The sequence below is a fragment of the Osmerus mordax genome, chromosome 13 (genome assembly GCF_038355195.1).
Source record: "Osmerus mordax isolate fOsmMor3 chromosome 13, fOsmMor3.pri, whole genome shotgun sequence".
NCBI lineage: Eukaryota > Metazoa > Chordata > Actinopteri > Osmeriformes > Osmeridae > Osmerus > Osmerus mordax.
Window position 1 is genome coordinate 16294087 of NC_090062.1, and position 15600 is coordinate 16309686.

Here is a 15600-nt window from a genome sequence, read left to right on the forward strand (position 1 = left end):
TCACCAGGGCCCACCAGGCCTCCACCAGGCCTCCACCAGGGCCCACCAGGCCTCCACCAGGGTCCACCAGGGCCCCCCAGGCCTCCACCAGGGTCCACCAGGCCTCCACCAGGCCCCACCAGGGTCCACCAGGCCTCACCAGGGCCCACCAGGCCTCCACCAGGGTCCACCAGGGCCCACCAGGCCTCCACCAGGGTCCACCAGGCCTCCACCAGGCCTCCACCAGGGTCCACCAGGGCCCACCAGGCCCCACCAGGCCTCCACCAGGGTCCACCAGGGTCCACCAGGCCTCCACCAGGCCCCACCAGGGTCCACCAGGCCTCACCAGGGCCCACCAGGGCCCACCAGGCTTCCACCAGGGTCCACCAGGCCTCCACCAGGCCCCACCAGGGTCCACCAGGCCTCACCAGGGCCCACCAGGCCTCCACCAGGGTCCACCAGGGCCCACCAGGCCTCCACCAGGGTCCACCAGGCCTCCACCAGGCCCCACCAGGGTCCACCAGGCCTCACCAGGGCCCACCAGGCCTCCACCAGGGTCCACCAGGGTCCACCAGGCCTCCACCAGGCCCCACCAGGGTCCACCAGGGTCCACCAGGCCTCCACCAGGCCCCACCAGGGCCCACCAGGCCCCACCAGGGCCCACCAGGCTATCACACTAACCTTCCACAATCCCACACAACCACATCTTAATGCGTGGCCCTAAATCAACAAAAGATTATCTGAACTAATATCACATCTTTACTGCTGAATTATGAAAAGCATTACGGGGATCGTTTTGTGCGGAGGGGTTTCAAAAGGCAAACAATGGAAAAGACCACACTTTTCTGGAAAAACATGTTTTCCAGATGTTCTCCGGCATGGGCTAGCTTGCCAAAATCTTTGAGGAGGTTTACTTTTAAACGTATCTTGGCATGATGGAAGAATAGAGAGGCTCTTTTAGAAAGGATTCATCGCTCATTTTTATGTTTAAAGTTTCAAATGTTTTCATGTCTGCCCATCTGTTAAGGAAGCAGGCATTATGAGGACAGATGCAAATCTATATGAGAACGAGAACATTTCAACTGGAGCTGAAGGGAAGGCATCTGTTGGACATCAAACTGTCTCTCTTCATCACTGTCCATCACACGGACAGGCATGCACAAACACACACACATGTACATGCATATATCCACACAGCTATATATGTTCATGCATGCACACACACAGCTTTATTTGTACATGCATGCACATACACACACAGTTATATATGTACATGTAAGTACACACACGCATGCATGAAGAAACTCACACCAACCCACATCAACAAACAACGCGCAAAAGTTGATAATGTTCACAGACACACAGAGGCATGCAAGATCCAGTCAAACCCTTGGCTTCTCGATGAAGTGTTGATGACCATGCTTTTATGAATTCATATCCGTGTGATGGAGCGGTTTGGACGTGAACCTGATATTTATGACGGCAAAACCGGGCTGTTCGCCCTTCGTAGGCCTGCAAGCGCCTAGTACGACCCGGCCCTGACCCTCCCACAGGTACCAGAATTTGCCTCAGGGAGGGAAGGCTTGTCCCAGTTACAGGAATACCCCACCCCCCTCCCTCCAAACCCCACCCTTTCAAACACACACACACTTTTATTGCTCTATATTTGAACTTGACACTGCGCAGAATTAATCAAAGCATGCATGTGTTGGCTGAGGCCTCAACATGATGATAGTTTTGGATGAGAAATCGTATCAGGTTAGCTTCGGACCTTAGCCATGCTAACATCAAGGAGATTTTTGTCTATCTTTCCTCATGAAAATAGTCAAGTCACTGGACTATTTTATCATGTTAACCAAACGAGAACCTCCGATAGGCTAGTATTTGAGCGCTTGTATCACATTACTCTCTGTAATTCAAATGTTGGTGAAATAGGGCCCGAATTCTCTGCTTTCAAGATAAAATTCTTTAAACATTTTCTGACCATTGGCCTGTTAGCTGTTTATACCTTCGGATCAGTTTAGAGAAAGGAATTGAGATATCTCCTGAAAGGAGTTGAAGGATTAGTGTGATGTCCTCAGATGGTACGGTAATTACCAGAACATCCGAAAGTAGACAGCTAGGAAAAACTTGGAGTAAACAGCATCTTTCTTAGCTTACATTCTCTGGTGACACGTCCAACATTCCGACCACACCCTCATAACACCGTTCAGTCTTACACTGAAGCGCTCTGCACCCAAGTCTGAAGTGGACAGGATAACAAAGAATCCCTCCAGAATCTTTGAGATTGTACTTTTGTCTCATCTGAGAAAAACCCCAACATACTTGTGGAAGTTGACAAAAAAGGTTTTGATCAATTCTCCAAGAGATAATCACCAAACGCTAGCTTTGGTTGCCTCTTAATCAGTCGTGAGTGTGGATATTTATCAAGGTATATAGACAGAAGAAGCTAGTGAGGAGAACAAACTGTCCGTTTCGTTGGCAAAGGAACGGACATAGACCGATGATCGGTAGGGGAGAGGAAAACTCAACAGTGATAAAGCATGGTTTATTTTTAGGGGTGATGTTGCAATATTTGGTGACGTTAATTATAGTAATAATGGTACGTGGGAGGTTGGCTGTTTGTGTGAGTGAGAGACAGAGACAGAGACAGAGAGAGAGAGAGAGAGAGAGAGAGAGAGAGAGAGAGAGAGAGAGAGAGAGAGATGTATTTTCTAATTATTTGTGGTTTGTCATCCATTCAACTGAAACATTGAATACTTCTACCTCTATTCTTACTGTATCTCTACCCGTCTCCCAAGGTTTCCGCCATTTTGTGTGTTTTTCTGGGAGTTTGTCTTTTGTCTCCTTTAGGCAGTACCGGTCCTAGCACATTTGGCGCCCTAGGCAAGATTTATCAAGAGCACCCCCCCTCCCCCCTCCCCCGGTAGCGCAAATGGAGAGATGCACTTCGGAAAATGCCACCCCCCTCTTCATGCTGCCCTAGGCGGCTGCCTATGTCGCCTATAGGAAGTACCGGCCCTGTCTTTAGGTCGGTTTAGGTGCAGTTCTGTGGGCATGTGTGAGGACCTCTGTGTCTGTGAGTTGTGTGCTTGTAAAGTCAGGTGGCTGAGCGGTTAGGGAATCGGGCTAGTAATCAGAAGGTTGCTGGTTTGATTCCCCACCGTGCAAAATAACATTGTGTCCTTGGGCAAGGCACTTCACCCTACTTGCCTCGGAGGGAATGTCCCTGTACTGTAAGACTAAATGACTAAATGGAATGTCATGTAAAAGGGGCTATACAAATGCAATTTAAATTGATGTAGGCCACTCAAAATGACTTCAAGACATGGTTCTGGAATACCCTTTTAATAACCTTGAGAACGAATGCACATACATTTTATCACACACACTGTCTGAGATAAACCATCATCATTAACTGTGACCAGTTTCAAATACAAACAAGTTTATTGTAGTCACACTACCATTTCCTGTATCAATGTGTACACCTTTGTCTTTATCTGTATGTATAGTATCTTATTGTTTACACCATGGATATCCTGTAATTTAAGCCTAGCTGACTGGAAATGACTACCTGCAAAAACTAGGAGGAGCTAAAGAAAAGCGACACTGGTCCTACCCATATGGTTAACCTTGAGTGTTTTTGGCAACGGTATTCGTCCACAATATAGACTCAGCCGCTCAGTAAATATTCGGCTTTCACAAAATGTCTCTTCTCTCACCGCCTAGTTGGTTGGCACGGCTGGCTGGCCGGCCGGCTAGCGTTCTAACACGTGTGTTTGTTATAGTATATCAGACTGTTTGTACTTAGGCCTGCCACTGTTTGCTCAGAAATCGTGTTCGCTCTGCCTCCTGTCAGCGTCGCTCGCGCTGGACTCTCCACAGCTGTCACCAGCAGTGCACGGCGTGACGTTAGTCGCTTAGCCATGGCCTGAGAAGGCCATGCCATTCATTTTCTCTCTCTCTCTCTCTCCCTCCCTCTCTCTCTCTCTCTAAGGGCGCACCGACTGTGCCTTGAGGGGTTATCCATTGTCGTTCATTAGGCCTTCAACGTTACACCTGTGCAGGTTCACAAGACATGGCGATAAATTAGCATGTGCTGAAATCGAATGTGCAGTCAAGTAACTACACGGTAGTTTAAATCAAATTATTAATCTGAGGAATAACGCGCTGCCATAAAATGTTTACATTAAATCAAATAATGTTATTTTATTATTGCAGGGTGAGACGGGTATAGAAGAATCCACTGTGTCCTGGCTCTTTCCTCTGTGCTGGTAAACCTTGGCATGGTGACAGGGCACGTCACATCTCTAATCAGCAGTTGGTAGGTTATGCACACCTGCTGTTGTTCAAAGTTCACATGGGTGAATCCAATTCACTACCTCCCCACCCACAACTCTCTCCCTGACCCTGCTATGGCCTTAAGAGTGCGTTAGCTGTGGGACTAAACTCGTTTATAAGCCTACACAAACGATTAAACTGTAGAGACGTTTTGTATAAATGGTTAACTAGCTTACACGTAGGGGTTTCTCTTCTGTGCCTGGTTCAACCGACTTTTTAAACAACTTTCCTGCAGAGAAAAGCTGCGCGTTCTTTTAAATTATGTATTTTTTTCAGTCTGGGAGGAAAAACACTAGCACTATCACTTATTTCCCAACATACATACTATTCCATTAATAAACGTTTTTGTTTTATTTTAGTTCTGACACATTTTGCCAGAAGACAGCCTGGCTAACCTTTAACATGGCGTTCTGATATGGTGCCGAACTGCACTGATACGCCGTGCCTCTTCATATCCTTCTAGTTGAACTTTGAAAGTCAATACTTGGATTACTTGACCAAGATACACCGTCAAGATTAATATTCTTGGCTGGGAGCCAATGATTTGTCCTCCTCGGTAATCAAACCTGCTTTGAGAACACAGGGGTGTGGGGTGAGTGCTGACCTGGACTTGGTACTGTTCTTTAGCAGAGACACAGCGAGAGTTCAGAGCCTGGGTGCCGATCGTCAGGCAGTTTACTCTGGGGCTGAAACGGGCATTGAACCATTGTCCAGTACCATACCTGCTGCCCCACCTCAACCCCCTCCTCGATGTTTGCATTGAGCTTGAATAAACTGTTTTAATTTGCTTAGGCTTGAAAGCAAGCAGACATAAAAATAGATCTGGGCTTGGCGCTCACCTAGTGACGGAATGAGAGCCTGATTAAAGGATACAGTGAACAAAGCAAACTAGCGAGACGCGGCAGGATAGCTATTGTTTACTGTACTTGGGTTCAGAACGAGGAATCAGATTACGTTTCACAAGTCTGTCTGTTGGGTTTCATGTGACTGCCTCAGATGAACACCTTGTTCCGGGGTCCACGTCAGTTCATGATGTTTGCCATGGTCCAGTGCTCTTTCCTGTTTGGCTTTTGTTTAGTTAGATTAGATGTAACGTAATTGATAAATTAGAACCTTAACAGTATGATAAATGTACAATGACTTGAAGTTACAAAACTACTTATTATGACTCGATTGATTGCATTAATAGATATTATACATATTTATAATAAATAAATATTCATCTGCGTTGTCAGAGTATGTATGGGATAAATTGATCAAGATTAATAAACAAAATAAACAAGACATCACAAGAAAGACTTTGTTGAAACTTTAAATTCAATTTTTAATTTACAATGCACGTTACCCCGATATACTCTTATAAAAATGCAACCAAGAGAGAAATGCTGCCCAGCAACATTCATACCAAAGCATAATGTCAATCAGTCATGGAAATATTATCAAATTTGTCATATCTAACAAAATGACCGACAGAATCTAGCTAATTTAGTGTTATTTCCATGACACCATACAGAAAAGCTCAGCTACGGAGAATGTTATCAGTAAGCTGTTCCCTCTCTCTCCCCCCCCCCCCCCCCCCCCTCCAACCCATCTTTTTTTGTAGTGCAAAAAAACATCTTTAAACAGTGCTTCCCCATGCAAATATTGTCCTATCATGCTGCTTCTCAATTAAAAGTTGTAGAAAAATTAAGAATACAAAAAACTTGTGAAAAGATGCGTCAGGAGGTCTTTGACTTTGTCAGGCTTTCGCTAAGAAAAGAACAAAAGGCTCCGTTTGGTGTGGCTGTGGTACAGAAGTCTGTCAGCCTGAGGTACAGAAGTCTTATCAGACACAACAGCAAACAGAAACCCCACCTGCCAAGTAAGTCCTTTTTCAAAAACGGAAATAGGTTATTATTTTCCAAAGACAATCCAGTCCTAGCAGGCCCCACCCCGCAAAGCTGGTTAATTACAAAGTCTACAAACATACACAATCGCTGTCTGGCTTTCTATACATTCTGATACCTGTTGCCGTGCTCTTGAAGTCTCGAAAACTGGAGCAAACTTGTCCTGCTCTGCCGTTGCTAATTAGTGAGAGTTAATTCAGCCTCCAACGCCCAGGCGGCAGGATAGGACTGTGAATGGGCCGCTCTCCCCGTGTTGGGGCTGGTAAAAAAATAAATAAAAAACAGGCTTAAGTTTGCTTTAGCAAGTGGCCTGTGACGACATCAGAAAAGTCTGGATTTTAATCCTGTCCAAGTGCGTGGTAGTCTGGGGTGTCTAGGTGGGCCTATCCATGGGCAAACAACTGTCTGGATCTGGGGGGGAGGAGGGGCAGGGTGTCTGATATGAGGGACAGTAGAACAGAGGCTCCTATGGAGAGATAGATAAATAAATACAGTGACTGACTTGCTCTTTGAATTCTCTGTTCGGCCATTTTGGAAAATTATTACGTCTGTCTTGTCCTCTAGAGCTTAAAACATTTTGATTAGATCAAGACAAAAACAAACATTTACATGGAGTACATCTCTCATGGCAAAGCACACATAAAAAGGAAACATTTAAATGAACATCACAATCCTAAACTCCAATTAAATGTTTTTCAATCACACATTCTTTGAATTTCAAAAGCTTTTCAGTGAAACTTTCTACACATCTGTACTGCAAACAGAGCAAGCACTCAGGGGCAAATATCACCACAGGTCTCATACAAAATGTATACAAATATTCAAGACAGACCTTCCCTGACTTGGTACTCTAAACTTCTGTTTACAAATCTGACAGAACAAAAAGAAAAACAGTGAAAATATCTGACATTATCTCCAGATGGAAAAGCGACAGAAACAAACAAACAAAAAAGTTTAAGAAGCTATGACCGGGTTAGTGAATCCCCCGCTCCACAAAAAAACAAAACACTTGTTTATTCCCTCACTGCCCGTTGTTGTTGCAGGCACCATTGTTGTTGTTGATGTTGTTGTTGTTGTTGTTGGGCACGGGGCTAGCCCCGTCGGTGCCCGGCGGTTGCACGTTGTCAGCCAGGTTGTGAGCGTGCTCCAGGAACAGGTCCTTCAGCACGCTCAGCTCCTTGCTGAGCAGCTTGATCTTTGCCTCCAGGCGCTCATTCTCATCCTTCAGCTCGTTGACGCGCTGCTGCGTGTCCTGAGCCTTCTGCTTGCTGCGCATGCGGCTCTTCTTCACCGCCAGGTTGTTGCGCTCGCGGCGTTGCCGGTACTCGTCGCTGTCCTTGTCGGCCGACGTCTTCTTCATCTTGCTGGGCGGTGTGGCCTTGCCTCCTCCTCTTCCTCCTCCTCCCGGGGCTGGGGTTGTGGGTGTGAGCTGGGGGACCTGCTGAAAGCCTGCAGCTGCTGCTACTGCTAAAGAGGCAGCGGTTGCTACGTTGGCGTGGGCCTGGATCACGCTCACACCGTTTTGGTCTGTGATTGGCTTCTGCTGCGAAGGCCTGCTCATTTGGATCAGCTGCCCACGCGTCACGCTGTTGGACCTCGATGACCGGCTTCCTGGTTGTGCCCTTGTTTGGGGGTTTTTTAACCGGGAAAGGAGATACGTGGCTGGACGGGTCTTCCTCAACCGAAGATTTGAGTCTGAATGAGGAATGGGAGAAAAGCATGTTAGCCTTCATGTTCATTTAAAGGTCTAATCAAGGGGCAATGGTAACCTTGAATTTCCTTTGATGAGAATTGACATAGAGAATCACTTATAGGGATTGCTTATAGGGAAACAAGACCATTGTGGTAAAGCAGTTATTCAAAAAATTATTGATGCAATCAATGACCCAATATAATTTCAATAACATTACGCTGCATAATCAACTTGACGATAGGTCTAATTAGCAATCAAGGATGAAGGATCTACCATGATTTCCCTTGAGGAGAATAACCGCCTCTGATTGGTTGGTAAGACACAATGTTGCTACTCTGTGCATATGTGGCAATCCTGCTCCGTCTGCTAGCTAGAGTGTTGCCTGGTATTGCATCATCGCATACCTCTCCTCCTCCTCTTTGTGCTATGACGGGGAACTCCGAAGTCATGCAGTGCTAAGCAAAATTAGTTTCAAGGGGAAAACTAACAGGCATATTGAGAAAAGACGGGCCGGCTCAGCAAAAAAGAAAGAAATACAATTGGCGTACAAGCCCAGATCATATCCGCACTGTCACAGCTACTTTGAAACCATGGTGTTCGGAACTGTTGCTGAGGCTACATACTTAGCGCGTTAGCTGCCTTCCTTAAGGGACTCACAAAAACATTATAAGTTAACAGGCTTACAATATCATGGACACGCTACTGGTATAGCCAATTAAACATAAACGTTCTCCAAAGGGCTCAAGCGTGGGCTTGTTTGCGTCCCTTCGTCGTTGGGTAATACAATACGAGCTTGTCAATTCCGTTGACTTATTCAAGCAGTTAGCTAGCCTGCTAGCATAGGCTATTAGTGAACCCTTTTTTCGACATTTTTTGGGGGGTAAAACAGATAAATCCACACCTTACCTTGCCACGAGTAGGTAATATCAATCACCTATCAATGTTTGAAAAGTTGAAATAATGTTCCCTTTCGTAGAGCTTTGAAGTTCGTTGCTTGGTTCTGTTTTGTTTAGAGCATGAAGAGGTTCTAGGGAGTATTGCGAAATCTGTTTGACCATGTAGGGCAATTTGCAATGGTAACCAATGAGCTTGCGTGGTTGGAGGATGTGACGCGAAAACTACTGGAGTGTCAGTTTTGAGAACCAATAGAAAACACAGCTCACGCAGCTCAAGTGCATGAGCGTTTATGTAATGAGTTCACACACTGAAATGACTTCATTCCTTAGTTACCTGCGAGTGACCAATATGAACATTTTGATGTTGATAAAAATGTAAATGCCTTACATTGTGTCAACAATAATGCACCAAGTTGACAAGCACAATATTTTTTCTTAATTTAAGGCTATTTCATTTTATATTAGGCTTTTGTTCCTTGTCTTTTGAAAGCGATCGTCCAGTTGAGCAAAGCTTACGTCTTACATAATGTGAAAGTGCCCAAAGTTGTGTGGGTTAGCCTACATGAACGGCATACAAAGTTTGTTCTCATGGAATAACAACATAATATTGTAAACGTGGATTTATATATCAACAATAGCCTGTAGCCTATAGATTCATGAACAATATCACTGGAGCCTATTTCAGAATAAAATAAAAGTCTTTAGCAATGTTTTTCAGAGGGAAGATGGGTTGAGTAGGGGAGACTGGGGACAGCGCAACACTTTTTGCATTTCTCTCAGTTTCTCAGAGACTATTTGGACTAGACCAACCAAATTTGTATATATTTAACTTGCATCTTTCTGCTAATTACCCATATCATTTAAAGATGATTACATATGACATATCGTTCACAGTATTTATTTGAATGGAAGAAGCCAGATGTTGCAACTGACCCCAACCCAGGGGACAGATGCAACAACAATCACTTTCACTAATTAACTTTAGCTTTTTGTCTCAATGAGCATAGAATTCTGAAAATAATAACTGTTTTACTATAATATTATCGTATTATTTATTTATACAATAATATTATTGTATTATTTATTTATTTGGTCATATTTATCAAATAACACTTATTGAGTTTTGTTTATGTGTACAAGATAGGCCTACATAGATTCAGTGTGCAGGTGTTACAGATGCTATAAACAGTTGCTATAAACACACTGTTTTGTGGTCTGTTTTGATATTGCTGCTTAGCTTGGGGAGGATTGCAATAAGTTGTTGCAACCGTCCCCAAGCTAAGCAGCCACGACAAAACATAATGTGCTAGCTAGCCACACTGACCTTGACACATGCTAACCATGTCACTTAGAAGTCAACAAAACAATCATTCAAACTAAGTAAGTTTTGATTAATTCATACAAAATGTCAGGACAGTATGACAAAAATTCACCTCATGACAAAAATTACTTTCATACCTCCAAAACAAGTTTTGTCAATTAATAAAGCAGCAGATCTTGAATGTGTCTTATTTCTTCTTGGTAGGGGGAGGAATCTAACTGTGCATGTGCACTATGAGTGTCATCACTGTAGCATGTTTCTTATAGGAGGAATAAGACTTGTTGCAACTGTCCCATGTTGCGACTGTCCCCAGGCTCCCCTACATGGACAATCCAGGTCAAATAACACATGCCTACACTATTTAACTACATACGTATTGTTAGAAATGTCAAGTAATCAAGACGTTTATGACAAAATAATAATTGTAGGTAAATGTTATGATTTTCAACTGTCCGCCAATTGGAAAATGACTGCCCAGTCAGAAATGACTGTCCACAGCTCATCTCACCACGCACTGTTTAAGACCTTACATTTCTTTGGCTTTTTCTTACAGCAAGTGCCGAGTTCTTAAGCTTTTGTATTCCTTAGATCTCACCATATTTGACAGCATGCTATTTTGGTTACTCTCAGTGTACTCTTTTGATCTCCTGCGGATTGTTAATTCTATGTTACGCATTTTGTTTATAAAATAAAGTTACAACCCCCTATAGGCTTCCTTTAATGTCGCAGACTGTAGTAGACCTTTGGAAATTATTATGAATAAGCGAGAGGACTTTTTCTCCAGAGGACTTCTCCAAACGGCTGACTCATGTGTGCAGTAGTCAGCGATGTACAACGAGAAACACAGCCCGCCCTCTACTTTACTTGCTGAGGACGGGTTCCTCACCACAACAACAGAGGGAGCTCCCAGCCCGTCCACATAGCCTGCGGAAACTATGCTTCTGGCTGTGGCCTTGGTTTTAGTGTTTCACCCTAATCCTTGCAAACATGACACTCGTAAACTGCGCTTGGGAGCGTGTTCTATATGCTTACAGGCATATAGTCGGTTTGAAAGTTGCCCATGTAGACATTTAGTTCGACGGCGAGTACGGCTGCAAAGCATAGCCTAGGCGTTGTACTGCAAGACACATTTTAATATCTCTTCCTTGGCGATGATGGCAAATAGCCTTCTTCGAAGTGCAAAAAATAGTAATTTTTAAGATCTAGCCGAGTTCAAATAATGCTGTCAAATGATCAACATTGATTAGGCTATTCTCACCAAACGAGAACATTCGTGAAGTAAGTAGATAAGTAATTGTCTTCGAGCCCTATGTCCTAACCTCACGACACATAGTGTCGTGGCACAGTGCGTAAACCCAACAGTTTCCCGATAACGCGCAACAGGTGTAACCTCCCCTCCCCGCTGTTCTCCCGCAAGGCGATGTCGCCCGTCAGATGCATAATCTGCTCTGTACGACTGTCACCGTTGCAGCTCAGATAACCAATACGCTATCAGAGAGAAATTATTCACGCATGGTTCAAACTCCAATACTTCCTTCTATGCAAAATGTACAAAGAAATAGACCCGGGCCACAATAGTTTAATTTGTTCTTCTTTTTTTTCTGTAAACGATGCAGTGTACATTTTGATCATCTTTCTCATGGTTCAAATTATGCCAAATCACTCTTTGTAAACTTTAGATTATAATAGGCAGCATTAATTCATTGTGTTTAAAATGTTACGACGCGTGAAAGAATTTGTCACTTGATTCCTTATTTTGAGATACCTTTTGACAGTCTGACAAGTAGAAAAAATATATGCAAAATAGGCTAAGAAACAGTATGAAAACATATTCCTTAGAATATGTAGAAAATGTATACAATCTATTTTCATGAGTTTTTAAGTTAGCTGTTGCAGGAATTATGATAATTTTACAAGCATGGGCTATTAAGCGATAGCATTTTCATTGCTTCTACGCCACAATGCATGTCCTTTTTTAAAATATTGTATATACACATGTACAGTGTTAACTCGGTTAACCTTATACTCTAAAAGAAAAGTTTCATACAGTGATATCGGTCCAGATCTCAAATCTACAACTGGCGCAACTGCGTAAAGACTAAGACCCAAACCACACGTACCCGCCCTCTTTCTCAGTGTGTGTATAAATAGCAGCCTGGCCGCTGGTTTGACAGTTGTGAGGTTCTAAAGCGTGAAGTTACTTAGAGCTCATCTTAATCACTCTTGAGAAATTCATATCCACAACGTAGCAAATCTTACGCTCCTCGTGGCAACTAAAGCTGCCGTTTACTCTACACCTGGAAAGAGCACCTGAGAAAGACCTGTCCTTTTTATCTACTAGCCAGCGCGGCTTTCTCCGGTATTGCGAGCAAGCTGGATTCCCGGAGCTCTTCGCCATGTCTGGCGGGTTATAGATACTCCATGGAGCAGCCGAATCTCTACGAGGTCGCCCCTCGGCCCGTCATGACCAGCCTTCAGAGTCAGCCAAACGCCTACTGCTACAAAGACCCCGCTGTTGCCGGAGACATCAACGAAATCTGCGACAACGAGAACTCTATTGACATAAGTGCCTACATCGATCCTGCAGCCTTCAACGACGAATTTCTGGCAGATCTCTTCCATAGCAGCTCGAAACAAGAAAAGCTGAAGATGATGAACGGCGATTACGACTATTCTCATGGCCACGGGCACCTGAACGGTGGACCAGGGGCGCAGCAACAAGTTTACATGCCCAACTATATGGAGTCCTCCAAATTAGAGCCCATCTATGACAACGCGTCAACAAGAATCCGACCGGTGGCAATAAAGCAAGAGCCTCGCGAGGACGAGGACATGAACCATTCCATGCCGCCTACCTATCACCATGCTCATCAGCACCACCCGCAGCACCTACCACATCTTCAGTACCAGATTGCTCATTGCGCGCAGACAACCATGCATCTGCAACCTGGCCACCCGACGCCTCCACCAACTCCGGTGCCGAGCCCTCACCACCAGCAGAACAGTATGTCCGGCGGGTCGATGAAGATGATGGGTGGCAGCGACAGGGGGAAATCAAAAAAGAACGTCGACAAGAACAGTAGCGAGTACAGATTGAGGAGGGAGCGAAACAATGTTGCGGTGAGGAAGAGTAGGGACAAGGCTAAAATGCGCAATGTGGAGACGCAACAGAAAGTGATTGAGTTGGCTTCAGACAACGATAGACTTCGCAAGAGAGTTGAACATCTCACTCGGGAACTGGACACATTACGGGGCATATTTAGACAACTCCCCGATGGCTCTTTCAAATCCATGGGCAACTGCGCTTGAAAATGGACTAGTATGATTCTGTTGGACTTTTAAAAGACGTGTAAAATGGTGACTGCTGGATTCAAGCGGTATATATATATCATCTGACAGATTCTGCAACTGTTATTTAAGGAGAGGCCAGGCAGCTGAGGTATACAAGTGCCTTTCGTACAAAACGATAAGCTCATTGACCAGTTTGAACAGTGGATTTGCGGTTGTTTTGTGCCTTTAAAAGATTGTGTGCTAGTCACGCAACACAACATATCAGTGCAGCTATGGTAGGGCATGATTTTAACTATAATCGTTAGCCTGTTGTTCATATTGTAAAGTTACCATCTCGATATCATTTCCTGCGTCTAATATTTGCGCCTTGAGCTATAGTCTATAAAATGCAAAGTGCACACTGCTTTTCAATATGTTTATTTTTGCAACGAAAAAAATGTGCGCACTGATGAAAATGTCATTCTTGCCATTCTTCTTATCCAAACTGAGAACCCAAATGTACAGAGCGTTAAACTCAAGTGTGGTACAGGCTTTCACAGGTTGGGGTGATCGATGGACTGATTTATAAGCCAAAGCAACTGGTGTTTGTTATACTGTGGAACCTGCTTCATAAGCAGTGTTTTGTGCACTATATGTAGGCTAGTCAAAATACGACCAAATGAAGCACATTGTATTTTGAAAATTGCCAGGTTTGGGTACTGATCTAAAATGCCTCTCAGTGTAGGCCTGTATGCTTTATAAAGTTATAGCTTTGTATTTATGTATAATTGAAGACAAATGTGAAAAGGGTTCCTATGCAATGTCTGTTTCACACCGTCGTGCTTTCTCAGTGAGTTTTCTGTGAAGCGCTGTTAAACTGGTTCTGCAGAGTCAACTTCAGTGGCACTGTCTAATTTTCTCAGAGCACCCTCAAGTATACACCTAAATTCAGTGCCTTCTGACTTCTCTGAAGCAAACTTTATCATTGGCTGAACGTCATTGAATCGATGACATTAAGATGTATTTTTGCAGCAAGGTGAAGGAAGCACTATTTTGTTTTTGTTTTTACTGATCCATATTGCCAAACCCTACAACTGTAAAATGACCATATATAAATGCCAAAAAATATTAATTATAATAAAAGAGCATTGTCTTATGTATTTTTGTCTTGGTTTGCTGTGTTTTAAGCAAAGTGCAATTAAAGATGACCTTTATACTTAAGTAGGCGACAAACCATATCTGATTTATAGATTACTATGTTTTGAACTTTGACTATTCATGATTGAAAGTAGGATATCAGTCAATAACATGACATAAGAGCACATGATAAGATACTGTAGTTTATCAATTACACTTCAAATTCTTCACTGCCAGATATCTTTCAAGACCTATTATAATTGGCTCAGACGGTTAAACGCCTCAGCCGGTAGATGGCGCTTGCCTAGCTCAAGAGTCCATAAACAAAACCCACCTTTTGATATTTATAATTACTGTAGATATGTTTTTGACTCATCTTCATAAAGACGTCTTTCTACATACATACAAAATGACAAGAAAATTGCTCATGAACATTTTTATAGCACAATTAATGTAGGTCAACGCTATGCGTCAAAACATAAAATGAACCTATTTCAATTCTAGTTTTGTGTAACGCTCTTGCATAGTTTGGCAGAACTACAAAATCATGACAGGAAATAAAATTAGGCTTCAGCTGAACGTCTATATATCACAAATGATTACTCGACAATGCCCAATTATTCCGAAAGACTTTCTATCTTCCTTATGTGTTTTGTTCATTCTGCTTTTTGTTATTTTAGCTTTGTTATTTAAGGTTTTACAGTGTGGAAAGACAGGACAGGCTTTTTCATGTATGCTCCCAAATCTATCAAAATAATTTAATGTGCGTGCGTGCGTGCAAGTGCATTCAAGCACATTAGGTGCTATTTATCATGCACAATCACATCAATCAGTCAAGTTATGTAATGTTCTTTTATCTCTCAATCCAACAATGATCACCAAAGGATAGACAGGCTTGACTGATGCCAGAATCAATCACCTTCTTTAGGATAAGATAAATGGAGCACAATGCTGATTATGGCAATCAGTAACCCTTCACTGTATTATGTATCTACAGAAAAATCTAATTTAAATATGAACCACCTCTTGTCTTCTTTATAGATATTTGAGTCCTAAATAACACATTAGTGAGTAAAA

The 15600-nt window shown here is 43.3% G+C and overlaps 2 protein-coding genes across 2 annotated transcripts; one reads left to right on the plus strand and one right to left on the minus strand.

Annotated features, from left to right (window-relative positions):
- Positions 1-5616: 5616 nt before the first annotated feature.
- On the minus strand, positions 5617-8926 carry cebpg (CCAAT enhancer binding protein gamma). Its single transcript, XM_067249639.1, has 2 exons — positions 8806-8926; positions 5617-7901 (listed from the first exon to the last, which is right to left on the minus strand). The coding sequence occupies exon 2, from the start codon at positions 7765-7767 to the stop codon at positions 7228-7230; it is 540 nt and encodes a 179-aa protein (XP_067105740.1). The 5' UTR covers positions 7768-7901; positions 8806-8926; the 3' UTR covers positions 5617-7227.
- A 3376-nt stretch (positions 8927-12302) lies between these two features.
- Positions 12303-14544, plus strand: cebpa (CCAAT enhancer binding protein alpha). The gene has a single exon (XM_067249627.1). The coding sequence runs from the start codon at positions 12538-12540 to the stop codon at positions 13423-13425; it is 888 nt and encodes a 295-aa protein (XP_067105728.1). The 5' UTR covers positions 12303-12537; the 3' UTR covers positions 13426-14544.
- Positions 14545-15600: the final 1056 nt, after the last annotated feature.

Excerpts from the sequence above, each read along its gene's own strand:
- cebpg (XM_067249639.1), bottom strand. The coding sequence starts at position 7,767 with ATGAGCAGGCCTTCGCAGCAGAAGCCAATCACAGACCAAAACGGTGTG.
- cebpa (XM_067249627.1), top strand. The coding sequence starts at position 12,538 with ATGGAGCAGCCGAATCTCTACGAGGTCGCCCCTCGGCCCGTCATGACC.